Source organism: Oncorhynchus clarkii, chromosome 9, assembly GCF_045791955.1.
Source record: "Oncorhynchus clarkii lewisi isolate Uvic-CL-2024 chromosome 9, UVic_Ocla_1.0, whole genome shotgun sequence".
Classification (NCBI taxonomy): domain Eukaryota; kingdom Metazoa; phylum Chordata; class Actinopteri; order Salmoniformes; family Salmonidae; genus Oncorhynchus; species Oncorhynchus clarkii.
In genome coordinates this window covers 50,437,971-50,453,198 of record NC_092155.1, presented here as the reverse complement: position 1 = coordinate 50,453,198, position 15,228 = coordinate 50,437,971, and the positions used below count along the sequence as shown (strand labels likewise).

General features: G+C 40.9%; 2 protein-coding genes across 2 annotated transcripts; one reads left to right on the top strand and one right to left on the bottom strand.

Annotated features, from left to right (window-relative positions):
- Positions 1 to 7,881: 7,881 nt before the first annotated feature.
- Positions 7,882 to 10,749, top strand: LOC139416485 (troponin C, skeletal muscle). The gene is made up of 6 exons (XM_071165124.1): positions 7,882 to 7,989; positions 8,738 to 8,789; positions 8,882 to 9,025; positions 9,257 to 9,371; positions 9,482 to 9,618; positions 10,252 to 10,749. The coding sequence occupies exons 1-6, from the start codon at positions 7,987 to 7,989 to the stop codon at positions 10,281 to 10,283; spliced, it is 483 nt and encodes a 160-aa protein (XP_071021225.1). The 5' UTR covers positions 7,882 to 7,986; the 3' UTR covers positions 10,284 to 10,749.
- A 2,849-nt stretch (positions 10,750 to 13,598) lies between these two features.
- Positions 13,599 to 15,143, bottom strand: LOC139416486 (TATA-box binding protein associated factor 13). Its single transcript, XM_071165125.1, has one exon. The coding sequence runs from the start codon at positions 14,888 to 14,890 to the stop codon at positions 14,516 to 14,518; it is 375 nt and encodes a 124-aa protein (XP_071021226.1). The 5' UTR covers positions 14,891 to 15,143; the 3' UTR covers positions 13,599 to 14,515.
- Between the last annotated feature and the right edge of the window lie 85 nt (positions 15,144 to 15,228).

The following is a 15,228-nucleotide window of genomic DNA, read 5'->3' as shown; positions in this document are numbered from 1 at the left end:
GGCTGTGATTGACTATCAACTCCCCCTGGAGGTGTTTTAAATCTCTGTCATATTGTTCCTTTTATTGTTCCCAAGGAGCAAAGACAAAAAGAAATAGACCCATCTTCCTTCATGACTTGCTGGAAATAATCTATATTTTTATAAATCACATGTAAAGACATTAAATAACGTTGTTTGATTTTGATTATCTATCATGGACCGTTTCAATGCTGTGCATCCTGTTTATGGATAATTGGTTCTAGACTGAAATGCTAAATGAAAATAAGGTGCTAAAAATTGAACATTTGAGAATCAGGGGACGAGACACGGCTTCCCTTGTAACCCACCACACAGAGTTAGGGTTCAAGATCAACCAGAAAGAAAGCTGTTTGGTACCCACACAGAGAATAGAATACCTAGGTGTCAATCTGGGTTCTCTCTCTTATCGGGCTACACTATCAGACCACCGCATCACATCGTTCCTGACAGTGCCTTTCCCTGTTCCACATGGGACACTCTGTCACGCTTAGAACGCGTCTCTTGAGTGCTGGGGTTGTGGCATCCACCATCTCCACCACTGGGACTACTGAGACTTCCAGCGTTGGGTATCTGACCAATGTCTGTGTACATGTCACCTCAATCAAAAGATAATGGTAACCTCATAATGTCCCTTGGTTCTCTGTCACTGGAAGAGCCCCTCGATATTTGTTTCTGGCACGCCCCTAGGGTTAGTATCAAGGTGGAGACGGCAGACATCACTCACAGGGTGGGGGCGCAGTTTACGAAGGAAGAGCAGTAAACGGATAGTGTTTCTTTCCTTGAAAAACGTTCTACCCTGCCTTCGAATTGTCACATCCTGGTCCGGACAAACAATACGACCGTGGTGGCATACATCGACCGCCAGTGTGAAGCAGAGTACACCTACTCTCACTACGCGTGGCTCATGTCCCAGGAGTACTGAATGAAGGAGCGGATTGGAGACTCGGATTGAAGTGGTGAACCAGATCTGGGAGAGATAAAAACATCATACCCCTTATGTTTTCCACATTTTGTTGTGTTACAAAGTGGGATTAAAACCGATTTAATTGTCATTTTTTGCCAACGATCTACACAAAATACACCAATGTCAAATTTGGCTTGTCACCTAAAACCCTCAAAAACTTTTACAGATGCACAATTGAGAGCATCCTGTCGAGCTGTATCACCGCCTGGTAGGCAACTACACCGCCCACAACCGCAGGGCTCTCCAGAGGGTGGTGCGGTCTGCACAATGCATCACCAGGGGCAAAGTACCTGCCCTCCAGGTCACCTACAGCACCCGATGTCACAGGAAGGCCAACAAAAATAATCAAGGACAACAACCAACCGAGCCACTGCCTGTTCACCCCGCTATCATCCAGAAGGAGAGGTTAGTACATGTGCATCAAAACTGGGACCAAGATAGACATCACTGCCCTATATACATAGACTTTAAATCACTGGCCACTTTAATAAATGGAACACTAGTCACTTTAATAATGTTTACATATCTTGCATTACTCATCATTGTCACAACAGATTTCCTCCTCTTCGTCTGAAGAGGAGGATTAGTATGGACCGGACCAAGATGCGGCGTGGTAAGTGTTCATGATGTTTAATTTTAAAGACAAACTGAACACTAAAATACAAAACCAATAAACGTAACGTGAATAACCGAAACCAAAAACAGTACCGTGTGGTGAACAAACACAGACATGAAAACAATCACCCACAAAATACCCAAAGAACATGGCTGCCTAAATATGGTTCCCAATCAGAGACAATGATAAACACTTGCCTCTAATTGAGAACCAATCTAGGCAACCATAGACTTACATAAACACCTAGACTAGAAAACACCCCATAAACATACAAAACCCCTAGACCAGACGAAACACATAAATCCCCCATGTCACACCCTGACCTAACCAAAATAATAAAGAAAACAAAGATAACTAAGGCCAGGGCGTGACAATCATCTCATATGCATATACTGTATTCTATACATGCTCATCCATTTATATATTCTTTACTTAGATTTGTGTGTTTTATGTATTTGTTGTGAAATTGTTAGATATTACTTGTTAGATATTGCTGCACTGTCTTAACTAGAAACAGAAGCATTTCGCTACACTCGCAATAACATCTGCTAAACACGTGTATGTGACAAATTAAATTTGATTTGATTTGGAAAGCAGACTGAACCTGTTTTTTCTTTTGGACTTTGCTCTATTCCTTTCCCTTTTATCCTAAACAAACTCCCTAGTCCTTGCCGTTGAAAAGCATAGCCATAACATGATGCAGCCAAAATATGAAGAGTTGTACTCAGCGATGTGCTTCGTTGGATTTGCCCCAAACATAATGCTTTATATTCAGGACAAAAACTTCATTTCTTTGACACATTTGTGCCTTACTGCAAACAGGATACATGTTTTGGAATATTTTTATTCTGTACAAGACTCCTTCTTTTCACTCTTTCATTTAGGTTATTATTGTGGAGTAACTACAATGCTGAACCATACTCCGTTTTCTCCTATCACAGCAATTCAATTCTGTAAGTGTTTTAAAGTCACCATTGGCCTGTAAATTCTGTAAGTGTTTTAAAGCCACCATCCCTGAGCCGTTTCCTTCCAATCAGTCACCTGAGTAGGAAGGACGCCTGTATCTTCGTAGTGACTGGGCGTATTGATACACCATCTAAAGTGTAATTAATAACTTCCCCATGCTCAAAGGAATATTCAGTTGGTGCCCTTCTTTGTGAAGCATTGGAAAACCTCTCTAGTCTTTGTTATTGAATCTGTGCTTGAAATTCACTGCTCGCCAGATAATGAATTGCATGTGTGGGGTACAAAGATGGGGTAGCAATTAAAAAATCATGTTAAACAGTTAGTCCTTGCAACTTATTAGATGACTTGTTAAAGGTGCAACATGAAGAGATCACTCCACCATTTCCTGGTTGCTTAAATTAGAATGATTTCAGTTTATGTGACAAAATAAGTAATGTGTAGAGAATCATTTTACCATCTAAACCACTGTGAAATATATTTTCAATCACCAAAAATATTGTATTTTCAGCTGGTGTACAAAAACGAAAGTAAAAGACGCAAAAACAAAAATTAAGAATGGGAAGCATAGAAATAGAGCACATAGAACATGTTTCACATTTCTATGTGAATTTGGTTGGTCAGCCAAAAAGTTAAATATTGCAGCTTTAAGATAATGTTTTGTCCTGAAGTGATTTAGGCTTGCCATAACAAAGGGGGTGAATACTTATCAAGCCATTATTCCATGTTGACATTATGAGGTTTTTAGTGTAGATCAGTGGCACAAAGTCTAAATGTAATCCATTTTAAATGCAGGCTGGAACACAACAAAATGTGGAAAAAGTCAAGTGGTCTGAATACTTTCTGAAGGCACTGTACATCTCATTCATATTCTCAAAGAACTGGGGTTACGAAAGTAACCTTAAGTTTCTCACCCTGGTTCAACAACTAGGAATACCAAAAGGTATCTAGTGGATGGCCTGTCAAACGACCTGCCTCATTATGAACCTTTAATGACAATTAGCTTAATTTCCCTTTTAGTTCAGGAAAAATACAGCAGCTGTGTGTTACATTTTTCTAATTTCTCTAAATTGAAATGGCGATGGTGAGGAGTTTAATGACATAATGGCCACCACTGGAAAGCCAGTCAATGACGAGGAATGTACCAAGCTAATGAAAAACGCCGACCTTAACAAAGACAACAGGATTGATTTGGATGGTAAGACACACACGTACTCATACACAGGCTCAATTTTCTCCAATGGAAATAACATTCACATTATAGTATGTGCTTATGAAACAGAAACTGGTAGATGACTAATGGTCAATAATAACAAACTTTGACTAGTGATTGGTTTGGAATTAACGGGCAAATTTGGGTACGCAGTCTGTGGGTAAATTATTGGACTGGAAACACATACTGACACACACACACACAGACTATTGTTGACATATTATGTTGAAGATTTAATCATGTTATAGCACAAACAAGCAGGCACAAACAAGCAGGTGCACTATGGTAATGTGTGTAGGCAAGTTTATTTGTATTAATTATTATTAATGAACACAAGTCATGACTAAACTCAACTCCCACTGTTCTGGGTTTCTCTACTACTAATATTCAAAAGAGAATACAGTGTTGAAGTCTGGGATCACATAAGTACCACATTGAGACATAACATATCCAATCATAAACATGAAAATGCTTATAAGACATTCATCCTCTGGTGACTGGACACATACAGGGTTATGGGGGAGTTACTATATATCATTGGGTTGTGGTTCCCAAGTGGTGCAGCGGTCGAAGGCACTGCATCTCAGTGCAAGAGGTGTAATTACAGTCCCTGGTTCAAATCCAGGCTGTATTACATCCAGCTGTGATTGGGAGTCCCATAGGATGGTGCACAATTGGCCCAGTGTCGTATGGGCTGGGTATGCTGGCATTGTAAATAAGAATGTGTTCTTAACTGACTTGCCTAGTTAAATAAAAGTTCAATTAAAACAATATATTTTTTAAAATTATGATACAGTGGGTGCTTTGCTATTGCTGGGAAAGAGATAAGGGATTGGCTTAAGTGGGAGAGGATCAAATTAACCATTTTTTCTGTGTTCCAGAATTGCTGAAAATTAACAAGACCAACATTCCTTTGTGACCCTTTCCATTTGCCACTTCTGCTTGAAGAAAATAACAACTATGTTTCTAAATAAAAAATGAAATACACACCCTCTTGAGTCTTGTCAATTACAAACAGCAAAGAGTACCCAAAAACACTACAGGAGAGTGAAAAGGGCGTTTGATAAAAGACAATACATGGAGGTTCTTCACCCTATCCTAGACACTGACCTTTTCAGTCATGTTGACTCTGTGGCTATACATATCTGTCCAACCCTTATAAGACGAAGGCTCTTCCCCTCCCTGCCACCGAACACTTCCCACCCAGCTGCCCCCTTACACCTGCTCCCTCAAGAAATGCTACACCCCTCCCACTGTGTCTCTCCCCTTGCCCTTCTTGCGTGACAACCCTTTGCAGAGTGCTTTCAAAATAAACCTACTTTCATCTTTAATGTATGTTTCCAACGCCTTGTCATGTTGTTAGAGTAGACTGGATCATTGTCTACAATTTATCTGTTGATCTGTGTGTCTGTCTTCAGAAACTACCTGTCACATTCAGTTTTGGTTTTACCTTGAAAATGTGCCTAAACAGGCCCTTTGCCAAACATAATGTGCCACCATCACTCTAATGACTGCCTCGGCTGGTTCCCTAACTACTTCTCAGATAGAGTTCAGTGTGTTAAATCGGAGAGCCTTTTGTCCGGGCCTCTGGCAGTCTCTATGGTGGTGCCACAGGGTTCAATTCTCGGGCCGACTCTTTTCTCTGTCTATATCAATGATGTTGCTCTATACGCAGACGAAACCATTCTGTATACATCTGGCCCTTCTTTGGACACTGTGTTAATAAACCTACAAACAAGCTTCAATGCCAAACAACACTCCTTCCGTGGCCTCCAACTGCTCTTAAACGCTAGTAAAACTAAATGCATGCTCTTCAACAGATCGCTGCCCGCACCCGCCCGCCCGCCGAGCATCACTCCTCTGGACGGTTCTGACTTAGAATATGTGAACAACAATAAATACCTAGGTGTCTGGCTAGACTGTAAACTCTACTTCCAGACTCATATTAAGCATCTCCAATCCAAAATTAAATCTAGAATCGGCTTCCTATTTCGCAACAAAGCCTCCTTCACTCATGCTGCCAAACATACTCTTGTAAAACTGACTATCCTGCTGATCCTTGACTTCGGCGACGTCATTTACAAATTAGCCTCCAACACTCTACTCAGCAAATTGCATGCAGTCTATCACAGTGCCATCCATTTTGTCACCAAAGCCCCATATACTACCCACCATTGCGACTTGTTTGCTGGTCCTCGCTACATAGTCGTCGCCAAACCCACTGGCTCCAGGTCATCTATAATTCTTTGCTCTGTAAAGCTCCGCCTTATCTCAGCTCACTGGTCACCATAGCAGCACCCACCGATAGCACGCGCTCCAGCAGGTATATTTCACTGGTCATCCCCAAAGCCAACACCTCTTTGGCCGCCTTTCCTTCCAGTTCTCTGCTGCCAGTGACTGGAACGAATTGCAAAAATCACTAACTTCAATCATCGGCTGTCAGAACAGCTTACCGATCGCTGCAGCTGTACACAGCCCATCTGTAAATAGCCCATCCAACCAACTACCTACCACATCCCCATATATATATATTTTTTCTGCTCTTTTGCACACCAGTATTTCTACTTGCACATCCTCATCTGCACATCTATCACTCCAGTGTTAATTGCTAAATTGTAATTATTTCGCCACTATGGCCTATTTATTGCCTTTACCTCCCTACTTCATTTGCACACACTGTATACAGATTTTTTGTTGTGTTATTGACTGTATGTTTATTTATCCCATGTGTAACTCTGTGTTGTTGTTTTGGTTTATCATGGCCAGGTCACAGTTTTAAATGAGAACTTGTTCTCAACTGGCCTACCTGGTGAAATAAAAATAAAAAATAATAATAAATAAAACATTCCACTTTGTGAAAGAGAAATAGGTGTACAATATGAGGTAAAGGAGCATGCAAAGTCAAAAAAAGAAAGGAGGACTAAAATAAAGACAGTAGGCACAGAAAACTTTCAAAGGCCTCTAACTGCGTATATAATGCAACATGCGATAGCAATGATCTTCTCATCACTTGATGGATGTCATCCATGATAATCAAAAAAAGAGCTCTCAGCACTCAACAGCAACAAGAATGCTCTGACACCGCTCTGTCTCCATGAAGAGGTCCCGAGGATGCAAATACCAGATCAGTACAGTAAGATGCCCTCCCCTAGGGCTCTGACAACGCTGCCAGATGCAACAGCTTATCTTGAAGGCGTCTGGAATAAAAACCTAGAGTTTTTAAATGTGTAGCTAGTAGCACCTAACCAAATCCTTCTAGTGGAAGATATCCTCCGCTCACTGAGTATATAGCCCTTAACCCCCCCCACCACTAACAACATGACATCCCCTTCTACCTCGAGTAACTGCTCATCATAATATTCCCATATCCCACCCCTCCTCCCTATCCAACCCCAGGAAACGCAGGAAACTTCCACCATACAAGGAGAGTCATGTCTTGAGTGGATGGCCTGTTAATTGGATATGATACTGTGATTAAAGGCGGGCTCCCCGTACAACCAAACATCATCTGCTATTCAGGGCACAGCCAGCTTCCAGCTCTGCAAGCACTTTTCCACAGGGTTAGGGTTTCACACCCAGAATGAAACGCCATCCCACAGCCACAATCCACTCTGGGCCCAACCTTCTTTATCAGCAATACAGAGGCCTACCTTTAGTTTACAGTATGAAAACTGTCAATCCCCATATTTGCTTGAACTCACAAGTGCATGCTTGAAGATCAACTACACGTTGTTTTAGAAATGACGTTTCAGAATGGACTATTTTCAGATATTGCTTAAAAGGGCTGGCTTTGTTCCCTTCTGGAAATGTGCAAAAGAAAACGTAATGTTGTTACTTTGAGAGTGGGACCAGAGAGACCAGAATTTGTTTAGGTTGATTACAATCACAAGACAAATGTTGCCTTTCAATAGTGACATGTACCTGAAAACTTTCTTATAGCTACGTTTACCCCGTCAATTAAATGTTTGCAGCTTCAAGGCCATCACTGTCCACTCCAGATTTCGATTGGCTTTTGGGGGCCTCAGAACCCTGCAAGTTCAAGATTCTAAATCTGTAGTCCTGTGATCACCCGGGGGTGTGTCTTAAGTGACCCGTTTAAAGTGTGTCTGAACTCTCATTTGAGGTTTAATCTTTCTGTAGGGGTGCACACGGATTGACCACTCCTTTGGGATTTATTTCTGTGGGTATTTGGGGGAAAGCTCATTCGCAACCATGGTAAGACCAATCATTTGAACACACAATTACATGAATAAAAGCATAGTAAACAGCGAGTTTGTATAGGGTTACATTTACAAGTTACATTTGGATGGGCAATTAAGATGATTAATTAGCCTAATTTGGAAATCATTTTTTGGACCATCATTTTGACACTGTATTGTCTCTTGCAGTCATGTTTACTATTTCATAAAGTGTAAGGTGTAAAACGATTAAAACAGCAGTCATTTCCTTAGACCATGATTATCAGGATCTCATCTTGATGAATACAAATCACCAACTTGTTTAATTAACCAAAAAATATTGAGTGTTTATAGCAGTATTTCTGGAGCATGACTTTAGGGAAGTTATGCATGTTCTGCAGGCTAGATAGGCTATGGGTTTATGGGTGCTTATTGAGTAGATACCGAGTATCAGACTGTCACACAACCTAAAAGATCCGGGAGCAAGGCTGTCCGGGTGCAGATTGTGTTAAGGCGACAAATTCCTTCGGGAATGTATATCCGTATGGCCATATACAGGGGGGTAATGTGTTGAGCCTTAAATAGCATGGCACATTTGTCAGTATGCCTATAGGCTAAGGCTAACCATTTTGTGGGGATACCTTTGTGAATGTCAATACGACAAAAAATGCACTCATCTGATAACATCACTGTTGCCCCACCAAAAAAATATAGATATAATTGACCATTTGAGAAATTGTCACTAATACTGTGACCTGACAAATGTGGCGCTGTTTTTCCTCTAGACTGATGCACAACAGGAGGCCCGCTCATTCTTGAGCGAGGAGATGCTTAACGGTGAGTAGGTCCATCGCAAAACCATGTTAATGAATAACTGTCAGGTCTAATGAATACAATAATTAGTGTCCCGATACGTATCATCATTCCAGAATTCAAGGCTGCCTTCGACATGTTCGACACCGACGGTGGCGGCGATATCAGTACCAAGGAGTTGGGTCAGGTCATGAGGATGTTGGGCCAGAACCCGACAAGAGAGGAGTTGGATGAAATCATTGAGGAGGTCGATGAGGATGGTGAGCAACGGCTGAGTCTAAAATATACTATATATTAACCTACATTAATGTATGTAAGCTATATAGTTTAAATTGCACGTGTGAAGTTTGGCGCGTAATTAGGCTACTTTTGGGTAACTTATGCCCATGTTATGCTCAGGTGACCTGAGCATGATACATACCTCTTCATATTGTTGTACTTACCTGTTATGTTCGAGCTTGATGCATAATCTATCGGACCTTTCACCTTAGGAAGCGGCACCATCGACTTCGAGGAGTTCTTGGTCATGATGGTGAGGCTCTTAAAGGAGGACCAGGCCGGAAAGTCTGAGGAAGAGTTGGCGGAATGTTTCCGTGTGTTCGACAAGTATGTCACCTGTTTTAGCGGTTACGTTTTACAGTTTACCCTGTGTACAATTACAGTCAGCGTTCATATGTCGACAGGTTGTTAAACTCCAATGTGTGTTGCTTACGCAGGAATGCCGACGGCTACATCGACAGAGAAGAGTTCGCCATCATCATCCGCAGCACAGGCGAGCAAATCTCAGAGGAGGAGATTGATGAGCTGCTGAAGGATGGAGACAAGAACGCTGATGGCATGCTGGACTTTGATGGTATGACAAAGCCACGATGCCTTTGATAATAATAATGGTGATGCTGATTGGACAATTAGCCAACATATTGACCAGCATTTTCGTTTTTATTTATTGACTTTATTTCACCTTTATTTAACCTGGTAGGCTAGTTGAGAACAAGTTCTCATTTAAAACTGCGACCTGGCCAAGATAAAGCAAAGCAGTTCGACACATACAACAACACAGAGTTACACATGGAATAAACAAAACATACAGTCAATAACACAATAGAAAAAAAGTATATATACAGTGTGTGCAAATGAGGTAAGATAGGGGATGTAAGGCAATAAAATAGGCCATAGTGGCGAGGTAATTACAATATAGCAATTAAACACGAGTGATAGATGTGCAGAAGATGAATGTGCAAGGAGAGATACTGGGGTGCAAAGGAGCAAAATAAATAAATAAATACAGTATGGGGATGAGGTAGTTGGACGGGCTATTTACAGGTGGGCTATGTACAGATGCAATTATCTGTGAGCTGCTCTGACAGCTGGTGCTTGAAGTTAGATCATGTGTTAGATAATGAATGTTAGGCCTGTTATTGACCGTGAATTACATCACCGTGATTTAAATGATAATTTTCACAATGGATTTGTCACTCTTTTTCAGAATTCCTCAAGATGATGGAAAATGTGCAGTAAAAGAGAGACTCAAGGACATTCCTCCTCCCTTTGACCCCCTGCTGACCTATCCTGATCCTCTTTTGACCCACTGCAATTCTCCCTCACTCTTCGCCCCTTACTGGTCCATTGCCTATGTTCGTCCACCTCGATTAAACTAAAGCTCTTCAACAGACAGGCACCTGGTGGGGTAACCAGGGCTTTTGAGCCCTTCTTGCGTGTGATTATGATGCCCCATTGACGCCAAGCTGCTGCTGTTCCCCCAAATCTGGAGGGAAAAGCCAGGATGTGAAATTCACTGCAACATCACATAATGGGTCAGTGGATCGCTTACCACCTTAACACCCTCAAGCTGGGAGTTCAGTCTAGATGTAGTCTAGATGGGCAGCTTGTGATAGCTGCTTAGACCAAGGCCAACTGTTGCCACTTCACTGTAATAACAAACTATTGTTTGAACCAAGATAATAAAGGAATAAACACATGTTTAGTTGTAGTTGGTCTGACATAATTATGGTCTGTACGCTATTTTCTTGAATAAAATAAAAAAATATATTATATATATATTTTTTTTAATTTTTCTTTGACCCACACAGCCATAAGGCATAACAGATTAGACAGCAGTAAAGCTAGATCAGGCATATTTACTTATGGCAAAACACAAATTAAAAAACAAATATTATGAAATGATATGCCACCCGGAACCTCCTGCCAAATTTAAATTCTTCATCATTATACAAACTGAACTTCAGGTAATCATATTAATCCCTATGAAAATAGATTACTGATACAGTGGGTTAAGGAACAAAGGACAAACATCAACATTTTCTCTACATCAAATTCATCATTTCCAGCACAATCCCAACATCGGCACGTGAAAATGACTAGTTTCAATGTAAAGATAAAGATACAGTAAGTTTCCAATGACATCATCGGCCAATTAGTAGGCAATGTCTACTCAAAATTGGTTAAAAGCACACCGATAATGTCATTGTAAACGCTTATACTGCCTTCAGAAAGTATTCACATCCCTTGACTTTTTCCACGTGTTGTTGTGTTGCAACCTGAATTTAAAATGGACTAAATGTCGATTTTTTTTGTCACTGCCTATTATATTTTTAGAAATGTTTACAAATGAATTAAAAACGAAAAGCTTGAGTCAATAAGTATTCAAACCCTTTGTTAAGGCAAGCCTAAATAAGTTCAGGAGAAAAATGTGCTTAACAAGTCACATAAGTTGCATGGACTCACTCTGTGTGTAATAATAGTGTTTAACATGATTTTTGAATGACTACATTTCTGTACCTCACACACACAATTATCTGTTTAGTAGTACATTTCAAACACATATTCAACCAAAGGACACCTACAGTTGAAGTCGGAAGTTTACATACACTTAGGTTGGAGTTATTAAAACTCATTTTTCAACCACTCCACAAATGTATTGTTAACAAACTATAGTTTTGGCAAGTCGGTTAGGACATCTGCTTTGTTCATGACACAAGTCATTTTTCCAACAATTGTTTACAGACAGATTATTTCACTTATAATTCACTGTATCACAATTCCAGTGGGTCAGAAGTTCACATACACTAAGTGTATGGAAGATTACAGAAAAGGATGTCATGGCTTTAGAAGATTCTGATAGGCTAATTGACATCATTTGAGTCAATTGGAGGTGTACCTGTGGATGTATTTCAAGGCCGACCTTCAAACTCTGCCTCTTTGCTTGACATCATGGGAAAATCAAAAGAAATCAGCCAAGACCTCAGAAAAAAATTGTAAACCTCCACAAGTTTGGTTGATACTTACCTCTATGTATGCTGTTCCATAGGTAAACAATAGTACGCAAGTATAAACACCATGGGACCACGCAGCCGTCATACCGCTCAGGAAGGAGACGCATTCTGTCTCCTAGAGATGAACGTACTTTGGTGCGAAAAGTGCAAATCAATCCCAGAACAGCAAAGGACCTTGTGAAGATGCTGGAGGAAACAGGTACAAAATCATCTATATCCACAGTAAAATGAGTCCTATATCGACATCACCTGAAAGGCCGCTCAGCAAGCAAGCCACTGCTCCAAAACCCGCCATAAAAAAAGCCAGACTATGGTTTGCAACTGCACATGGGGACAAAGATCCTACTTTTTGTAGAAAGGTCCTCTGGTCTGATGAAACAAAAATAGAACTGTTTGGCCATAATGACCATCGTTATGTTTGGAGGAAAAAGGGGAGGCTTGTTAGCCGAAGAACACCATCCCAACCGTGAAGCACGGGGGTGGCAGCATCATGTTGTGGGGGTGCTTTGCTGCAGGAGGGACTGGTGCATTTCACAAAATAGATGGCATCATGAGAACGGAAAATTACGTGGATATATTGAAGCAACATCTCAAGACATCAGTCAGGAAGTTAAAGCTTGGTTGCAAATAGGTCTTCCAAATGGACAATGACCCAAAGAATACTTCCAAAGTTGAAGCAAAATGGCTTAAGGACAACAAAGTCAAGGTATTGGAGTGGCCATCACAAAGCCCTGACCTCAACCCTATAGAAAATATGTGAGCTGAACTGAAAAAGTGTGAGCGAGCAAGGAGGCCATCAAACATGACTCAGTTACACCAGCTCTGTCAGGAGGAATGGGCCAAAATTCACCCAACTTATTGTGGGAAGCTTGTGGAAGGCTACCCAAAACGTTTGAGCCAAGTTAAACAATTTAAAGGCAATGCTACCAAATACTAATTGAGTGTATGTAAACTTCTGACCCACTGGGAATGTGATGAAAGAATTGAAAGCTGAAATAAATCACTCTACTATTATTCTGACATTTCACATTATTAAAATAAAGTGGTGATCCTAACTGACCTAAGACGGGGAATTTTTACTAGGATTAAATGTCAGGAATTGTGAAACTGAGTTTAAATGTCTTTGCCTGAAATGTATGTAAACTTCTGACTTCAACTATACGTGGAATAAGTCAATGAGTATGAATATTTACTTTCCTCCTCTTTTTTAATATAAAACATTGAAACGCACAATTTTTCCATATGTTGATGTTGGGTTGGTGCTGGAGATGATTATGATGTTGGAAAATGTTGAAATGTACCTTTAAGGCTCGCACACATCACACCTAATTTAGATCCAGCGTTCATCTGCCGATCGTTCAGCGCGCTGTGTTTTAAGGACCACCCACTGTAATGTCTGACTGCCAACATTTCACATGTAAATTCAGTGCACACTCGGTTCGCAAATTAGGTTCAGATGTGCTAAGTACTCTCGGCTAGCAAACCCTATGTGTCTGAGCCCTAGGTGTCCGAGCCCTTAGTCCTGCGGAAATAATGAAAGTAAAATTCAGAGGGTTTTATTCCATGCACAATAAGGTCCATCTACAGAAGTTGTGCGTTCATTTGCACAAATTAAACAAAACATTTTATTCAAGTTTTGAAGCTATATCCATTGTCTCAAGGTGTAGAAATCATATCAAATTGTATTGGTCACATATATTTGTTTAGTAGATGTTATTGCAAGTGTCGCAAAAGTGAAACGTTTCAGGAAAGAGAACCCATCCATGGATTAATATAGAAAGTCTAATTTGAACTCCCCTCTGGGCTCATGTCCTGAAATCTCACAGTAAAGGATGGATGAAAGTGTCAAGGATTGGGAGTTACTTTATTCATAAATGTCCATTCCACCATTGTGTCACTATCCTTACTGATAAACAGGACAACAATTCTCACCTAAGAGACATTTCCTAACAGGACCTAATGATCGATACTGCAATGTGATGTCCTTCTGTGGATACAGCACAGTATACGATAAATACAACTACTTTCTAGTATTAGATGTGTGTATGTTAATGGGGCGGCAGGTAGCCTTGTGGATAGAGCATTGGGCCAGTAACCTAAAGGTTGCTTGATCAAATCCATGCTGACAAGGTAAAAAAATCTGTCATTCTGCCCCTAGTCCTAGGCCGTCATTGTAAATAAGAATTTGTTATTAACCGACTTGCCTAGTTAAATAAAAATAGAAAGATGTCTGTAGAAGGCATAAGCATTTCACGAGCACAAACATATCTTTAGTCACAAGTTGGTGGTCAATGAACACTATCTCTATGTTCACATCTGCAACAACTTTAAATCATTAAAAAAACATGTCCAATGATCAAAGCAGAATAAACAGCTTGGATAATGTGAAAGAAAAGTTTAAAAAAGGGAAAGAAGGTGTGTATTTGCAGTGAAGGCCAAATCCCTCTATCAAAGGCCCTAAGAGCCATAGTTCGCTTCATCAAAGGCCTTGCGGGCTCTCTTCAGCTCCTCGTTCATCGTCAAGAGGTCTTTCACTCGGGCAAACTTCCTTGGATCTTTCCGGATAAGGAAAACAATGTCCTCCACCTGGACACGGCCCTGGCGTCCGATGGACATGGCTTTGTGTGTCATCTCCGTGACGAACTCAATCACAAGGTCCTCCAGGATGTCCACCGACTCGGTGTAGGGATTCTGGTCATCTCCAAATCCATACATCATACACCGAAGTTCTTTAGAGAACAGCCTTTTCCTTTTGCCGTGGTTCCCATCGGCTCCACCCGCCCCATCATCCAAATCCTCGTCAAAACCAGCTTCGTCTTCCTCCTCCGCCATCCTCACAGACCCAAAGGTGTACTAGAGCTAGCAATTGTAGCTAACGCTAGCTGGCTATGGGAATATCTAGCTAGTTACAAAGCCCAGTGTGTCCAACGATATTTCGCAAACCGTGCAGGTTAGATGCAATTGAAGCCCTGACCGGTTATTTTTTTGTTGCGTTGTGGCGGCCTTTTGACTTTATATCAATTACAAAAACAAAAGGGTCACGACAAAGGGTCTCCTCAACCAAATGGTCAATTTCTTCTTCACTGTAGTTGCCGGAAGTAGCTACAGCAACGGGCTACGTTGTTTTGCTTGGAAAAACAAAAATACTGCCACCTAGCTGCAGTGCTGGA

Excerpts from the sequence above, each read along its gene's own strand:
- LOC139416485 (XM_071165124.1), top strand. Across the intron at positions 9,026-9,256 it reads TGAGGAGGTCGATGAGGATG|GAAGCGGCACCATCGACTTC; the intron begins GTGAGCAACGGC and ends CTTTCACCTTAG. Across the intron at positions 9,372-9,481 it reads TGTTTCCGTGTGTTCGACAA|GAATGCCGACGGCTACATCG; the intron begins GTATGTCACCTG and ends TTGCTTACGCAG.
- LOC139416486 (XM_071165125.1), bottom strand. The coding sequence starts at position 14,890 with ATGGCGGAGGAGGAAGACGAAGCTGGTTTTGACGAGGATTTGGATGAT.